The sequence below is a fragment of the Lepidochelys olivacea genome (genome assembly GCF_965140295.1).
Source record: "Lepidochelys olivacea isolate rLepOli2 genome assembly, chromosome: 3".
Lineage (NCBI taxonomy): Eukaryota > Metazoa > Chordata > Testudines > Cheloniidae > Lepidochelys > Lepidochelys olivacea.
In genome coordinates this window covers 152,446,773-152,465,165 of record NC_140413.1, presented here as the reverse complement: position 1 = coordinate 152,465,165, position 18,393 = coordinate 152,446,773, and the positions used below count along the sequence as shown (strand labels likewise).

Below are 18,393 nucleotides of genomic sequence, written 5' to 3'. Positions count from 1 at the left end.
TTTTTAATTTGGGATATACATATAGTTTGAGCCTCTATTGTGGTACTTTTAAAAAGTTTCCATGAATCTTGCAGGCACTTTAATCTTGTGACTTTTCCTTTTAATTTCCATTCAACTAGCTTCCTCCTTTTTGTGCAGTTTCCCTTTTTGAAGCTAAATGCTACCACTGTGTTGGGTTTCTTTGGTATTTCACACACACACACATGGATATTAAAAGCTATTACCAATTAGTTCCGCTATATTCACCTCTTGGGCCAGATCTGTGCTCCACTTAGGACTAAATCAAGAATTGCCTCTCTCCTTGAGGGTTCCAGGACTAGCTGCTCCATGGAGCTGTCATTAATGGTGTCTAGAAACTTTATCTCTGCATCCCATCCTGAGGTGGCATGGTTCCTAGTCAATATGAGAATAGTTGAAATCCTCCATTATTAGGTTTTCTGTTTTGGTACCTCTGTAATCTCCCTGAGCATTTCACAATGACCTTCACCATCCTGGTCAGGTGGTCAGTAGTATATTCCAACTGCTATATTCTTATTATTCAAGCATGGAATTTCTATCTACAGATATTCTATGGTACTGTTTGATTCACTTAGCTTTTTACTGTATTTGACTCTATGCTTTCTTTCACATATAGTGCTGCTTCCCACCAGCGTGAATTACTCTGTCATTCCTATATGCTTTGTACCCTGGAATTACTGTTTCCCATTGATTATCATCATTCCACCAAGTTTCTGTGATGCCTATTAGATCAATACGCTCATTTAATACCAGGCACTCAAGTTCCCCCATCTTAGTTTAGACTTCTGGCATTTGTATACAAGCACTTATAGAATTTGTCAATATTTAGTTGTCTGCCTTCATGTGATGTAACTGAATGGGACTCTTTCATTTGACTGTTTCTCTTCAGCTCCTACTTGTACTTTATTAACTTCTATCCTCTCCTCCTTACTAGGATATAGAGTATCCCCTTTAATAAATCCTCCCCTAAGGGAGGTGTCTGTCTAAACCATGTGCTCCCCACAACTGTCAGCTTTCCCTGAGTTTAAAAAATCCAGTACAATCTTCTTAATTGTACATGTCAGCAGCTTGCCACTAGGGTCCAGTCACTTCACTGCCTTTGTTCCCCACCAATTCCTATACAAGGCGGTAATCACAATTTTCCACCTTTGGCAAACACTTTGAGATCTACATGCTAACTGCTGCTCCTGTTGCTGCAGACTTGGCACAGGTACACACATGGCGAAAAGCCACACAGAAAGCTTTAAAAAATGGTGAGATTGACACTGGGACAGAATTTCAACGGCGCAAAGGAGAGTTAGGCATCCAACTCCCCTAGGCTTTCGGTGGCAGCTGGACAATTAACTGCCCTTTGAGCCTTTGAAAATCAGCCCCATTGTCTGTAAGGAGGCATCCAGGCTAGATTGGGCACACTGATAACTTGTTAGGAGCCTGAAAGCTGCAGCTAGACTACATGAAACAGCCAGCTGCAGCGCCCGTCACCTTCAGGGTGGAGGTGCCACTACCCTGACTGAGCTGGAGCGTGACAAGCTGGTTTGTGCACTGAAGATAAGGGACTTGCATAGCAATGCTCCCGGGGCCACATGTCAGCCTCCCCTTGTGAAAGAGCTCTCAGTTCTTGTGCATTTCTGCGGTCAGTGGGGGAAGGGCACTCAGGAAAGTTAAGCGGGATGAACTGAAAATGTGAATTTAAAATAGATAAATTAGATCACATTAAACCCCTGTGTGGACACTCTCACTCTGAAATGAAGTGGCCTTAGACCACTTCAGTTTAATTCAGGGAATGAAGTGAGTTAAGCTAAAGCCACTTCTGAATGAGAGCTTCCCCATGGCTTTAATATAGGCACTTTAACAGCACACCTTCTTCACTTAGCTTTCCTGAGTATCACTGTGTAATGCATGCCCTAAGCGAGATGACAGCATCAGGTTTGGGTGGCACAAAGGCCCTGTCTAGATTGCAGTTAGGTCTGTTTTTGGAGCCAGTTCAACCCCCATGTAGACGCACTGCTCTGGTGTAAGGCAGAGCTTGCACTAGGGCAACCTGCTTACTGGGGTGAGTCCCAGGGTGCACCATATAACTACATGGCTGTGTTTACACTGATACGATGATGTACTATAATTTGCGTAGTATAGCCAAACCCAGAGGGAAAGGTGGGTCTGATCTCTGTGAACATTGAGATAGGATCAGCCTCCTCTTGGGTTTTGTTTCCCAAAGTGATCCTAACAATAGAGTCCTTTCTTCCTACCTTTGCCAGCTTTTCTTGCCCACGCAGCACTAAGGCTGTGGAAAACTTTAGTGCTGGAATGAGAAATCAGGGAGGAAAAGGAAAAGCAGCCCAAGCCAATACGCAACCTTTGTTCATTTTAAACAGAGGATAGGAGAGGAAACTCATAGCTGGCTGGTTATATAGATACGCGTTGGGTCAGCATGACTCCTGTTTGAGTTTCAGCTTTCCTGGATAAATACCTCCCAGTTCTGTCCCCTCAGGACCAAAGGAACCTGGAAAATGCCCTGAGTCTAATGTCCAGGAGAGAATCTGGAAACAGTCAGAATCCCACAGGAGTGCAACACACCCAGGGAACAGACCCAGCCATAGAAACACCACACATGTTCTCTCATAAGTAGCCTACCCTGCCCAAACTATCCAGCACCCTCTTTTGTCATGTGCCTGGACCTCTTTAACTTCTTACTCCCTTTGCTCTGTACAGAGCTACAACTTGTGCAGGGGACTCTATGGACAATTACATTTAAAAAAATCTCTCTTAAAAGAACATTAAGGTTGCAAAGTCAAGCACCCAAACATTAGGAAATGCCGGTGCAACCTTAATGCAGCACTCATGGGCGTGTGCATTGTGATAGTCGTTAATTAGATGATCACATACTCCTTTTTTTTCTCCAAGACCCCTGCCTCCTGCCAGGGACAGAACTTTAGAGCTAGCCCTTTGAAGAGCTGTTCTTCACGTGAAATATCAGAAGGTGTTAAGTGCGGTGTATATTAGAAGCCAGTCCTGACAAGTGATTCAGGGTCAACAGAGCAAAGTCGTGGATATGGACTTGGGTTGCTAACCCAGGCTGAAGCAGTTGGCTCCACATCTTCACTACTGCTGTTACCTGCACATGCTAGATTAAAGCAAGCATGGGTGTGCTTACCTGTGCTACGTTCACATCTTCATTTGCTGCATAGACCTGTCCTCAGACCAAAAACTATTCCCTAGAGGGGCATGTCCTCCAGATACTAAAGATCAGGGGTGGGGGGGAATATTGGTTGTTTTGCAGGGAGATAAAGACTTTCAATGCCGTTTAGGCTTCTAAGTGACAAGGTCACTTTTGAAAATGGGACATAGGTTCATCAGCCACTTGAGCACTTTTGAAAATGTTACTCTATGCCACCCCATCACTTAACTTAAAGGCATCCTCTAAAGAGAAACAAAAATTGCATGTAATTTTTATTCCTCCTTTTTATAATGTATACGAAGCAAAAAGTGCACAAGCCTAATTGTCAGGTTTCAGAGTAACAGCCGTGTTAGTCTGTATTCGCAAAAAGAAAAGGAGTACTTGTGGCACCTTAGAGACTAACCAATTTATTTGAGCATGAGCTTTCGTGAGCTACAGCTCACTTCATCGGATGCATACCGTGGAAACTGCAGCAGACTTTATATACACACAGAGAATATGAAACAATACCTCCTCCCACCCCACTGTCCTGCTGGTAATAGCTTATCTAAAGTGATCATCAGGTTGGGCCATTTCCAGCACAAATCCAGGTTTTCTCACCCTCCACCCCCCCCACACAAATTCACTGTTTCTGAGTCACCCTTCAAAAGAAAAGACCAACATTTATGTAGTGTCTTAAAGACAAGCAATGTTTTATGGTCTAGATAGTCTTCTACTGGCTATGTATCAGCAGTTGTCTAACAAATCCTATTCCCAGTGCCACACTGACGTCAATAATACTCACTCCAGAACAAAGAAGTAAATATTCCTGTCAAATCCCTGGCTTGGGCAGTGCGTAAGGGGAGGAAATTCAGTGACTGGCAAATGGAAACAGGGAAAAAAATTTGGCAGGGAAAGACATTTTTTCCCCAGCCTCTGAGAGGATGTTACAAACAATGGGGAGTAATTAAAATTATACATGGGGGTGGGGGGACTGGCATTGGCCCTTTTGAGCCGCGACCTCCCCTTCCTAGTGTAAAAAATGGAAGTCTATCTCTGTGGGGGAGGAGGAGTGCATCAGAATTTACCCCTCTCTGTTCCGTTCCTGCCAGGCTATGGGAACCTGAGCCCCAGCACTATGAGTGCTCAGATCTTCTGCATCTTCTTTGCCCTCTTTGGGATTCCTTTGAACCTCATCCTCCTGAACCGGATTGGGCAGCTGATGCTGTCTGGGGTTCAGCGATGTGCCAAGCGCCTGGGGGAGAAGTTGCACTGGCAGGTAAGCAGTCTGGCCATAAGTGTCTGATCCACACGTTAAGATGGAAGGGTTGTCTGCTTGATGGGGTGAATTATCCAATAAGGGAAGCAGTGATTACCTTAACCTTTGGTTTATAGGAGCCGAATCATCTGTACTGATATCACAAAGAGCTGTTAGTTAATTGATAGCTTTACTTACTGTTCTGATGAGCAGCTTCCCCTATAGCAGGGATGGGCAAACTTTTTGGCCCGAGAGCCACAATGTTTTGGGAAATTGCATGCAGGGCCATGAATGTAGGGCGGGGGCAGGGGGTTGGGATGCGGGAGGGAGTGTGGGGTGTGGGAGGCGGTGTGGTGTGCAGGAAGGGGCTCAGGGCAGAGGATTGGGGTGCAGGAGGGGGTGCGGAGTGCGGGAAGGGGCTCAGGGCAGGGGGTTGGGGTGCAGGGAGGGGTGTGGAGTGTGGGAGGGGGCTCAGAAAAGGGGGTTGGAGTGTGGGAGGAGGCTCAGAGTAGGGGGTTGAGGTGCAGGAGGGATGTGGGGTGTGTCAGGGGGTTGGGGTGCAGGTTGCAGGAGCGGTTCAGGGTGCGGGCTCTGGCCTGGCGCCACTTACCTGGAGCAACTCCGGGGTGGCAGCGGCGCAAAGCGGGACTAAGGCAGGCTCCCTGTCTGCCCTGGCCCTGCACTGCTCCCAGAAGCAGCTGGCACCATGTCCCTGCAGCCCCTGGAACAGGGGTGGGCAGAGGGCTCTGCGCTCTGGGTGCTTCGGAGGAGGTACCTGTAGGCGAGGGCAGCACACAGAGCCCTCTGCCCTCCCCTAGGGGCCAGAAAGACGTGGTGTCAGCCACTTCCGGGAGCAGTGCAGGGCCAGGGCAGGCAGGGAGCCTGCCTTAGCCCCACTGTGCCACGGAGCTGGCAATCCCACAGGCCGGATCCGAAGCCCTGATGGGCTGTAGTTTGCTCACCCCTGCCCTATAACAATAAAAATGCCAGATTGTGGGTGCAGTTCACATTGCCTGAACATTTGATCTGCTTGTCATTAGTCTTAGTCAGAATTACACTCCAGAATTACTAGGGAGCATTTGTGGATTAAACCTGAAAACGGCTCTGAATTTAGTGCTCACAGAAGTGAGGTACTGGCTTGAGCCGGGCACTATGCACACAGGTAAAGTGTAGGTCTTCCCTCCACAGCTGTGCTATTGTATCTCAGTCCTGATCTGCAGCAAACCTTGCTATTCCAGACCTGGCCTGATTCTTTCCCCACCTTCCTCTTTTGAGGGTACACCCCATTCCTGACCTGTAGCACCCGCTGCTGTACCTCTCCTCAGCCTCTGTTCTGTAGAGATTGCCCATCATGCTGAAATGCGCCAATATCTATGGTTCAGTGATGTGCACAAATATGAATGAACTGAGATTCCCACCCTCATTTTATCTAAGCTGGGGTATGTGCTGAATATTTTATTTATTTCACGTATGTTGCCTCTGTATGTCTCATTCAGAATTTAGCTAATAGCACCTTTCCATTGAGCGTGTGCAGTTCCAAATACAGTCTGATTCTCTCTATCACAAGAGAGTTCCCTCCACTGTTTCTCTATTCTGTTATTTACTAGCTAATCTCAAAGGAGCACTTCCTCCCTGACATACAGGGACTGTTCACCCTACTGCATTCCTGACATGGAACTCAGAAATATACATTGCATGCCCAGACATTTTTAAATATACAAGATGTATTTTCTTGGAGGTGAGAGAGAATTTCTGTCCGAGACACACGCTACTAACACATTTCAACTTTAGGCTGTTCTGTACGCCCCTGAAAACTGACTGGTAACAGAGGTGCTGATACTGCCTTCTCTACAGGAAAGGTTCTCCACTGGTGTTCAAGGGACATCTGGTGACACACAGCAAGCTGGTTTATCCTGGGCTGTCACCCCTGGTCTTCAGCTGCAATAAAAGAAGCTAGTAATACATTAAACACTTCCATAATTCTAATATCCCATAATAGTAATGGGATGTAATAGCGGTAGTTGCCACAGAGATCTTGGGTGAAATCCTGATCCCGCTGAAGACAATGGGGGGGTTGATATCAGTAGAGTCAGGATTTCACCCATGTGTCTGATCACAAATGGGATGGGAGGTGGTCCACATGACTGTGACCATGAAGGGAGGTGTCCACAAGCTAATCTCTTTATTAACAACTGGTCTCCAAGGAGAGAATGTTTGCAGCTCCTTGCTCTGTAGCTCTGTGAATGGTATCATTGTCATCCTGTAAATAAAAGGAGAAAAATGCCCTAAGAGGTTCTAACCAAGACTTATGGGCAAAGGGCTTGTGATGTCCCTTTGCACAGGGTGAACTTTGCCTGGCCTGGACAAGGCAAAAACCTTTGGTTCTGGCCCAGCCAACTCCACTCATGCCATTGGATGCAGTGCCTGAGCTAGATCATTAATCTTGTCTTGACAGCACGTGTCTGTCAACTCGCAACGTGCTCAAGAAGTGCTGAGCCCTCTGTTTGCTGTCTGCTCTAATCTTCCAGCCTTATATCTGGTGGGTTTTTCTTTTCTGTTTGACTAGGAGGCAGCAACCATATTGACAAGGACCTGTGCGCTGGTGACTGGCTTGTTGCTGTTCCTCCTGCTACCCCCATTTCTGTTCTCTGTGATAGAAGGCTGGACCTATGAAGAAGGATTCTACTATTCCTTCATTACCCTCAGCACAATAGGCTTTGGAGATTATGTGATTGGTAAGTAGCTGGGATTTCATCACTCTCACCTAGTGGAAGCCAATAAAAAGTGTGTGGCATACTGGAGACCCATTTGGCAGTTTTAACCCTTTAATGATTCCCAGGACTGATGACAAATGCACTGGTAGGTTGCTGAGTTGGAGGGGTCATAGAGGTGGAGATGGTTTCTGAGATAGCCAGGTCATGCATGGTGACTCCTCTGTATGGCAGGAAGTGGAAAGCAATCTCTTCAAGTCCTTCTGCATCTAGCCACCCTGCGCCTTGTGAGACCAGAACTAGTCAGAGCATTATAGCCTTCATCGTGAAGTCTGATATTAAAATGTGATGTATTGCGACGTAAAACCTCGACACCTAGAGCATTTTGTCTCGTCCTGATCCTACTCTACAAACAGGTTGTCGCTACTTTCTCCTCTCTCAAATCCAAGAGAGACGCCTAGGTTTTGACTGTCAGACAGCAGGGGAAGAGTGTTCTCAGCTTCCAAAACCCTTTGCCAGAGGAAAACCCTTTGCCAGAGCCCAACCCTGACTGTGTTCATGTTGAAACACAGGGCATGCCTTTTTCATAAAGCTTTTCCCATTGAAAACACGAGATATAGAAACATGCACACCCCTAAAGGCCTGGGAAAGAGAAAGAGGAAAATACCTTTTTATAGACTCTTTCCCTCCCCAACCCCCTTTCTTCATAACTCTTGTTTGGTGCTTAATTACTTTAGTGATGGGCCCCTTAGACATAGCCCTGGTCTACACTAGGACTTTAGGTCGAATTTAGCAGCGTTAAATCGATGTAAACCTGCACCCGTCCACACAATGAAGCCCTTTATTTCGACTTAAAGGGCTCTTAAAATTGATTTCCTTACTCCACCCCTGACAAGTGGATTAGCGCTTAAATCGACGTTGCCGGCTCGAATTTGGGGTACTGTGGACACAATTCGATGGTATTGGCCTCCGGGAGCTATCCCAGAGTGCTCCATTATGACCGCTCTGGACAGCACTCTCAACTCAGATGCACTGGCCAGGTAGACAGGAAAAGAACCACGAACTTTTGAATCTCATTTCCTGTTTGGCCAGCGTGGCAAGCTGCAGGTGACCATGCAGAGCTCATCAGCAGAGGTGACCATGATGGAATCCCAGAATTGTAAAAGAGCTCCAGCATGGACCGAACGGGAGGTACGGGATCTGATCGCTGTTTGGGGAGAGGAATCCGTGCTATCAGAACTCCGTTCCAGTTTTCGAAATGCCAAAACCTTTGTCAAAATCTCCCAGGGCATGAAGGACAGAGGCCATAACAGGGACCCGAAGCAGTGCCGCGTGAAACTGAAGGAGCTGAGGCAAGCCTACCAGAAAACCAGAGAGGCAAACAGCCGCTCTGGGTCAGAGCCCCAAACATGCCGCTTCTATGATGAGCTGCATGCCATTTTAGGGGGTTCAGCCACCACTACCCCAACCGTGTTGTTTGACTCCTTCAATGGAGATGGAGGCAATACGGAAGCAGGTTTTGGGGACGAAGAAGATGATGATGAGGAGGAGGTTGTAGATAGCTCACAGCAAGCAAGCGGAGAAACCGGTTTTCCCGACAGCCAGGAACTGTTTCTCACCCTAGACCTGGAGCCAGTACCCCCCGAACCCACCCAAGGCTGCCTCCTGGACCCAGCAGGCGGAGAAGGGACCTCTGGTGAGTGTACCTTTTAAAATACTATACATGGTTTAAAAGCAAGCATGTGAAAGGATTACTTTGCCCTGGCATTTGCGGTTCTCCTAGATGTAGTCCTAAAGCCTTTGCAAAAGGTTTCTGGGGAGGGCAGCCTTATTGTGTCCTTCATGGTAGGACACTTTACCACTCCAGGCCAGTAACACGTACTCGGGAATCATTGTAGAACAAAGCATTGCAGTGTATGTTTGCTGGCATTCAAACAACATCCGTTCTTTATCTCTCTGTGTTATCCTCAGGAGAGTGAGATATAATTCATGGTCACCTGGTTGAAATAGAGTGCTTTTCTTCAGGGGACACTCAGAGGAGCCCATTCCTGCTGGGCTGTTTGCCTGTGGCTAAACAGAAATGTACCCCGCTGTTAGCCACAGGGAGGGGGGAAGGTTGAGGGGGTAGTCACGCGGTGGGAGGAGGCAAAATGCGACCTTGTAACGAAAGCACATGTGCTATGTATGTAATGTTAACAGCAAGGTTTACCCTGAAAGAGTGTAGCCACTGTTTTATAAAATGTGTCTTTTTAAATACCGTTGTCCCTTTTTTTTTCTCCACCAGCTGCATGTGTTTCAATGATCACAGGATCTTCTCCTTCCCAGAGGCTAGTGAAGCTTAGAAAGAAAAAAAAACGCAATCGCGATGAAATGTTCTCCGAGCTCATGCTGTCCTCCCACACTGACAGAGCACAGACGAATGCGTGGAGGCAAATAATGTCAGAGTGCAGGAAAGCACAAAATGACCGGGAGGAGAGGTGGCGAGCTGAAGAGAGTAAGTGGCGGGCTGAAGACAGGGCTGAAGCTCAAATGTGGCGGCAGCATGATGAGAGGAGGCAGGATTCAATGCTGAGGCTGCTGCAGGACCAAACCAGTATGCTCCAGTGTATGGTTGAGCTGCAGCAAAGGCAGCTGGAGCACAGACTGCCACTGCTGCCCCTCTGTAACCAACCGCCCTCCTCCCCAAGTTCCATAGCAGTTATTTTCTGGTCTGGGAATAAAGTCCCTTCCTGCAGCTTTTGAAACAGACCAGAGTTCCTGAAGATGCGAGCATCATGCACCTTTCCCGGCCATCCCACGCTGATGTTGGTGAAACGTCCCTTGTGATCCACCAGAGCTTGCAGCACTATCGAAAAGTACCCCTTGCGGTTTATGTACTCGGCGGCTTGGTGCTCCGGTGCCAAGATAGGGATATGGGTTCCGTCTATAGCCCCACCACAGTTAGGGAATCCCATTGCAGCAAAGCCATCCACTATGACCTGCACATTTCCCAGGGTCACTACCCTTGATATCAGCAGATCTTTGATTGCGTGGGCTACTTGCATCACAGCAGCCCCCACAGTAGATTTGCCCACTCCAAATTGATTCCCAACTGACCGGTAGCTGTCTGGCGTTGCAAGCTTCCACAGGGCTATCGCCACTCGCTTCTCAACTGTGAGGGCTGCTCTCATCTTGGTATTCATGTGCCTCAGGGCAGGGGAAAGCAAGTCACAAAGTTCTATGAAAGTGCCCTTACGCATGTGAAAGTTTCGCAGCCACTGGGAATCGTCCCAGACCTGCAACACTATGCAGTCCCACCAGTCTGTGCTTGTTTCCCGAGCCCAGAATCGGCGTTCCACAGCATGAACCTGCCCCATTAGCACCATGATGCATGCATTGGCAGGGCCCATGCTTTCAGAGAAATCTGTGTCCATATCCTGATCACTCACGTGACCGCGCTGACGTCGCCTCCTCGCCCGGTATCGCTTTGCCAGGTTCTGGTGCTGCATATACTGCTGGATAATGCGTGTGGTGTTTAATGTGCTCCTAATTGCCAAAGTGAGCTGAGCGGCCTCCATGCTTGCCTATGGCGTCCGCACAGAAAAAAGGCGCGGAACGATTGTCTGCCGTTGCTCTGACGGAGGGAGGGGCGACTGACGACACGGCTTACAGGGTTGGCTTCAGGGAGCTAAAATCAACAAAGGGGGTGCCTGTACATCAAGGAGTATTTCAGGCAGGACTTCACGGAGGGTTCCAATAAGAAATGGTGCACCTAAGTTATCGTTCTTATTGGAACAAGAAGGTTAGCCTGGCCTCTGATTGATACATGGCTAGATTTACCTCGCTGCACCTTCTCTGTGAGTGACTGCAGTGTGATCTAGAAGAATGAGTCCCCTAGACAGGGGAGGGGGGGAAGCAAATGAGTACAAAACAAATCTGGTCTATTTCTTGTTTTGATCCACTCCATCTATCTTTTACATCTTTGGCTGGCAGCAGACGGTGCAGAAGGACTGCATGCCATCCTCATCTCTTGCCTGCCTGGCAGAAGATGGTACAGTACGACTGCTAGCAGTCCGTATCGCCTGCCCGCTCACCATAAGACGGTTCAATAGGACTGACTGCAGGACTAAAGAGAATGACCTGGTCAAGTCACTCCAAATTTAGTCCCTGCGCCCATGTCTGCCCAGGCGCTCCCAGCCGACGTGGCCAGGAGCACCTCGGACATGACGATGACGGCTACCAGTCGTACTGTACCGTCTGCTGCCACAAGGCAAGGGGTTGCTGCTACTGCGTAGCAATGCCGTACCGCGTCTGCCAGCACCCAGGAGACATAGGGTGACGGTTACCTGAGCGGGCTCCATGCTTGCAGTGGTATGGCGTCTGCACAGGTAACTCAGGAAAAAAGGCGCGAAATGATTGTCTGCCCTTGCTTTCACGGAGGGAGGGAGGGAACGGGGGCCTGACGATATGTACCCAGAACCACCCGCGACAATGTTTTAGCCCCATCAGGCATTGCGATCTCAACCCAGAATTCCAATGGGCAGCGGAGACTGCGGGAACTGTGGGATAGCTACCCACAGTGCAACGCTCCGGAAGTCGACTCTAGCCTCGGTACTGTGGAAGCACTCCGCCGAGTTAATGCACTTAATGCACTTAGAGCATTTTCTGTGGGGACACACACACTCGAACATATAAAACCAATTTCTAAAAAACCGACTTCTATAAATTCGACCTTATTCCGTAGTGTAGACATACCCATAGAGACAGACAATCAGATTTTACTCCCCATCTTCTGCAGAGGGTTGACTGCTGAGGAGCTCTGTAAGCTGCCTTCCATAACCAGCCTAATACCATAGAAATATTGGGCTCAATACAGGAGTAACTGGATAAAACTCTATGGCCTGTCTTATACAATAATGGTGTCTTCTGGCCTTAAAATCTATAACTGTACACTCCCGATCAACCCTCCTGCTGTACAGATGCTGCAGCCTGGCTCACATCCTCTCCTCTGTCTAACTGGGTCGTTTCAAACACCTTACCCATCAGGTGAACTCCATGGAGAAAGCTTTCCCTTCCACAGGATCGAATGGTCCATCGCATTGCCATTTTCACTTCTTTTTGTAGAAGCCATTTTGCTAATGGCTGTTAAACCTCAGGATGAAGTTCGCACTGGTGAAAGGTCCCTGACTGACAGCCAAGGAGCCTGCAAGAGTCTCTGGCTGAAATTCACCTTTGTGCAGAAAGCTGGTGTGAAGCCTATGGGTTACTTAAACCCCATGCTTAAGTGGGACGTAGGTGGTGCAAAGGTTTTGTGTTATCTCTGTGTAGGGCTGAAATGCAGCCTTTATGCCCAGAAGGGGAAGAATGTAGGCAAAGTGGCAAGCTTGTTTATTACCAGAATTGGGCTATTTACAAACCAGTGGAGATTACTCACCATTAAATAAATAAGAAGATTATAAATGACCTGGCACCAGGTGAGAGCTGCCTGGCAACTTTGCTGTGCTAGTATGTTTTTTTTAATTCTGCCTTTTGTATCCTTTTCCGTAATGTTTGCACACCCCATGGGTTTTCCGTGGTGAAAATGACAAACATTCCCATTAAAAATGAATGCTAGGAGCCAAGCGGCGATGAATAAAACATTAATGCAAGCACTTTATCTCCTGCTTGTGATTTTTATCTAGTGTATATTTGTGTCACTGAGCAGATGCCTTTCCCAAATTTCTCAACACAGTCCAAGCAGGAGGTGGAAACCAAACTCACCCTCTTTCTGGGGTTTGGCTTTATTATATTACCATAGCAGCTAGGAGCCCTTGACAAACAGATGGTATCTGGCCAAAGAGTTTACAATCTAAGTATGTTGCCTCTGGTTGATTTCTTGGGTAAAGTTCAGTTCAAACCTTCTCCCCAGGCATGTCTGCTCCTAGGGTTTCTCCCAGAGGACTGCTCAGTCCTTACCTTAGATCCCCCTCTCTCTCAGAGGCTCACTTTCACCTCACTCATATGCCAGGTGGCTCAACGTGGCACCTGTGAAGCCCCTTAGCCCTCTCCCAGCCAGGAACACCTATTAACAGGACAGGTTTCAGAGTAGCAGCCGTGTTAGTCTGTATGCGCAAAAAGAAAAGGAGTACTTGTGGCACCTTAGAGACTATCAAATTTATTTGAGCATAAGCTTTTGTGAGCTACATCCGATGAAGTGAGCTGTAGCTCACGAAAGCTTATGCTCAAATAAATTTGTTAGTCTCTAAGATGCCACAAGTACTCCTTTTCTTTTAACAGGATAGGGTATTTCAAGCAAACACTGCCATCCTGTGACAGTATTTTAGTGCTTAGCAAAAAACAGAGGCAAATGGGACTACATAAATGTAACCACATCCATGGGCCTGTCAGCAATTTCATTTTGAAAGTGGATCTAATTTTGGTTTGGTTTTTCTTCTTTACGGTAATATTTACAATTCACCGTGCATTGTGGAGCTGTTGCTGACATAGCCATGAAACAGGTGTGTTTTACAGTGCTGGCATGTCCACGAGATAGCTGGCATGTTCACATTTTGTACAGGGAGCAGTACCATTCTGTGATATTTCCACCAGGCTACACCAGCCAGCATGGAGAGTTATAGCTGTCCCATATTTCTATCTAATCTATTTTATAGCGCACCTGTCTCTGTAGTATCTGAACACCACTCTTGCCGTCACACTCGCTGACTTTTCTAAGTGCCGGGAGGGTGCTTGACCTCAGCTCTGTCCCAGGCTCCGTCCCCACTCCACCCCTTCCCCCAAGGCCCCACCCACACCCCACCTCTTCCCACCCCTGCTCCACTCCTGCCCCGCCCATTTCACCCCCTCCCTCGAGGAGGGCATGTCCTCACTCCTCCCTCTTTCCCCCCAGCCTCCTGCACGCTACAAAACAGCTGTTTGCGGTGGGCGGGAGGCGCTGATCCGTGGGCAGGAGATGCTGAGGGGGAGAGCTGATAGGGGGCTGCCGATGGGTGCTCAGCACCCACCATTTTTTCCCCGTGGGTGCTCCAGCCCCGGTGCACCCATGGAGTCGGCGCTTATGATTGCCATGCCGGAGGGATGTAAAGGATCCATGGCTTTTCCCAGGGTTGCTGATGAGCAGACACCAACAGTCCTCCTCAACCCAAGCCTCTGCTTTAGCTTTAGCTATACAGTTTCTCTTACAGCACTCTTGGCCCAATGTCTGTAAATGTTTGGTGTATTTCTCTTCCAGGGATGAACCCAGACCTCACCTACCCTTGCTGGTACAAGAACCTGGTATCTGTGTGGATCCTCTTTGGGATGGCCTGGCTGGCCCTGGTCATCAACCTGTGCATCACCTTGCTAGAGAACTCTAGTGACCTCTGCCAGTGCGGCAAGAAGAAGAGCAAAGAGCTGGAGCAGGAGTTAATGGACGGCAACAAAAATAGCAGCCCGAGGCCTGATGACGTGGAGAGCTGCAGCAGCAAGGACACAAAACCTGAAGATTCACAAAGTGAATGGTGCGCACAGAGCTTGTCTGAGACAATGTGAACTGTGCAGAAGGAACATCTGATGGGCTAGTCCTCTCTGGCGTGCCAGGAGTTGTAGCACTGTTATGCTTAGAATGCTTGTCGTGGAGTTCAGCCAGACAGCAGAATTGAGTTTGGGGAGACTCTGCTGTGAATCAAGTGATAGAAACAAAATGTTGCCTTTTCATATTTTGAGAGCTGGAAGGGAAAACCAAAAGCACTTTTTAGTGCCAGTGGCTCCAGGGCGTAATTCCATCCCAATGATTACAAAGTCTCCTTTTGATCTGGACACAGACTGGATTGTAAATAGTTTGATAAATGGGAAAATCTGAAAAAGAAAATTGTTGAGAGATTCTCATGGCATAAAGACCACAGTGGTCTGTGTGTTCCTATTAGCCTCCTGGCATGTGCACTAGTACCACCCGATGGATGGAATGCTAGAACTGCTCATGTGGCATTCTGTCAAGCTCATGAGACTGATCAAGGGGTTTCCTGTTGAAATAACTCCCCAGAAATCCTTTGTGCTGCTTTAAAAGAGCTTATGGATTCTAGTGCCTGGTACCCTTCGGATACACATTCCCAGTCTTCTCATTCAGTCTTTTCCTGCTGTGCTACCAGCATCCGAAATCATTCATTCTGAAAATCTGGTCTTTTAGGTCAGGTTTGAGATTTTGGATGAGTCACCCACTATCTGCATGGGACCCATGTTCAAGAAAAGCAACGGGCAGAAGAGAATGTGGTGGATGCAAAAGGTAGTCTTTTGTGGTAGAGGGTTCAGCATTTAGAAATATAGAGGGCCAGGAGCATGACAATACAGACACTTGAGTTGTTCACAGTCTCCCAGGGTCAAAGGTCCTGGAATGCTTCCAAAAAGGGGAAGCCATGCTGTCAAGCGATTAAAAAAAATTAATCGTGATTAATCATGCGATTAAAAAAATGAATTGGGATTAACGCACTGTTAAACAGTAAATAGAATACTATTTATATAAATATTTTTGGATATTTTCCACATTTTGAAATATATTGATTTCAATTACAACACAGAATACAAAGTGTACGGTGCTCACTTTATATTATTTTTATTATAAATATTTGAATTGTAAAAATAAAATAAATAGTATTTTTGAATTCACCTAATACAAGTATTTTTGTTTATCATTTTTGCAGTGCAAATATTTGTAATAAAAGTAATATAAAGTGAGCACTGTACACTTTGTATTCTGTGTTGTAATTGAAAGCAATATATTTGAAAATGTAGAAAACCATCCAAAATATTTAATACATTTCAATTGGTATTCTGTTGTTTAACAGTGTGATTAAAACTGCAATTAATCATGAGTAATTTTTTTTATCGTGAGTAACTTTTTTGAGTTAATCATGTGAGTTAACTGTGATTAATTGACAGCCCTAGTGGAAACCTGGACAAATTGCTAAGGATGACTACAAAAGAATAGTAGAAGTATGCAGGGACAAAATCAGGCTAAGGCACAAAATGAGATACACCTAGAAAGGAACATAAAAGGCTATAAGAAATGGTTCTGTAAATACGTTGAAGAAGCAAGAGACAGACGAAGGAAAGTGTAGGTTCACTACTTAGCATGGAAGGAGAACTAATAACGAATGTCAGCAATAAAGCTGGGGTATTTAATGCCTATTTTGCTTTGCTCTTCACTAAAAAGCTTAATTATCACCAAATGGTTAACACAATACTAACAAGGGAGAAGGAACACAAGCTAGAATAGGGAAAGAACAGGTTAAAGAATATTTAGATAAGTTAGATGTATTCAGGTCAGGAATACCTGATGAAATTCACCCTAGGGTACTTAAGGAAATCACTGATGCAATCTTGGAACCGTTATTATCCTTGAGAACTCCTGGAGGACAAGTGAGGTCCCAGAGGACTGGAGAAGGGAAAACATAGTACCTATCCTTATAAAGGGGAACAAAGAGGATGTGAGGAATTCTAGACTGGTCAGCCTAACTTTGATACCTGGAAAGATACTGGAACAAATTAATCAATTTGTAAACACCTAGAGAATATTAGAAGAATAAGTAATAGCCAACATGGATTTGTCAAGAACAAATCATGCCAAACCAACCTAATTTCCTTCTTCGGCCGGGTTACTGGCCTAGTGGATGTGGCGGAAGCTGTAGATATGATATATCTTGATATTAGTAAGGTTTTTGATACACTCCCACATGAAAATCTCATAAGCAAACTAGGGAAATGTGGTCTAGATGAAATTACTATAAATTGGGTCCAAAACTGGATGACAGACTGCACTAAAAGAGTGCTATCAAACTGAACTAATGTATCTAGTTGGGCTCTCAGGGGTCCGTACTGAGTCTGGTGTTAGTCAATCTTTTCATTAATGACTTGGATAATGGAATGGAGTGTCTGCTTATAAAATCTTTGGGTGACACAAAGTTGGGAGGGGTTGCAAGCACTTTGGAGGACAGAATTAGAATTCAAAATGACCTTGACAAATTGGAGAATTGGTCTGAAATCAACAAGATGAAGTTCAATACAAACAAATGCAAAGTACTACACTTAGGAATGAAAAATTAAGTGCACAAATACAAAATGGGGAATAAATGGATAGGCAGTAGTACAGCTGAAAAGCATCTGGAGGTTATAGTGGATCACAAGTTGAATGAGTCAACCATGTGATGCAGTTGAAAAAAGGCTAACATTATTTTGGAGTGAGTAAAAAGGAGTGTCTTATGTAAGACATGGGAAGTAATTGTACCACTCTACTTGGCACTGTTGAGGTCTGACCTAAAGAACTATGACCAGTTCTTGGCACCACACTGTAAAAAAGATGCAGACAAATTGGAGAGAGTCCAGAAGAGAATGAAGAAATAATAATATAGAAAACTGGACATATGAGGAAACAGTCTTAAAATATTATTAAAGGCTGTTCTAAAGAGGACTGATCAATTATTCTCTATGTCCACTGAAGATAGGATAAGAAGTAATGGGCTTAATCTTCAGCAAGGGAGATTTAGGTTAGATATTAGGAAATACTTTTTAACTATAAAAGTAATTAAGCTCTGGAATAGACTTCCAAGGGAGGTTGTGGAATTCCCATCACTGGAGGGTCTAAGAACAGGTTAGACAAACACCTGTCAGGGATAGTCTAAATTATACTTGGTTCTGCCTCAGCACAGGGGACTAGATGACATCTCAAGGTCCCTTTCTATTATTCTGAGTGTCAGAATAGACAGCTTTACAGTAAGACAGTCAGGAGTGCTGGTATGTGATGGCACCAGTGTCATGAGGAACTTCAGGAAAGGAATCCTTTAGGCTGAACTTGGATTGTTTGGCAGAAGGTTGATGTCCAGAGATTCCATGGCAATGTTCTCTGACGTACTATTTCAACAGGCCGGAGTATCAAGACAGGGGACTGTAAGAAACCTCAATGTATAGTTGGGAATCTGGTGTTGACTGAGTGGGTTCAAATTGATTGGACAGTGGCTAAATATATGGCAGCTTTTGAAGCTGTCTGTCTGACTTTTCTGTGTTGCTCATTTATTTTATCTTATTTATTTATCTTTTCATTGATGAGCGGATGTCGAGGTTTTTGACATTGGCTGAATGTCAAATAGTAAAAGAGTCTGGTCTCCCCCTTCTTCCAAGTGCAGAACTCCCCATATATTTGACTGCTGTTTTTAAAGCCAGATGGGTGGAAGACAATGGGAGGAATCCCACGTGGAAAAGGTTAAGAACCACTGTCCTACCTCTTTCTTGAATCTGGAGTTTCCACC

General features: G+C 46.1%; 1 protein-coding gene across 1 annotated transcript in view; it reads left to right on the top strand.

Annotated features, from left to right (window-relative positions):
- Positions 1–15,564, top strand: part of KCNK17 (potassium two pore domain channel subfamily K member 17) — a 48,402-nt gene extending 32,838 nt beyond the window's left edge. Inside the window, exons 3-5 of the mRNA XM_084624711.1 lie at positions 4,285–4,451; positions 6,997–7,165; positions 14,349–15,564. Coding sequence (XP_084480837.1) covers positions 4,285–4,451; positions 6,997–7,165; positions 14,349–14,647 — 635 coding nt within the window. The 3' untranslated portion in view covers positions 14,648–15,564. The remainder of the gene's footprint in view (positions 1–4,284; positions 4,452–6,996; positions 7,166–14,348) is intronic.
- The last annotated feature ends 2,829 nt before the right edge of the window (positions 15,565–18,393 follow it).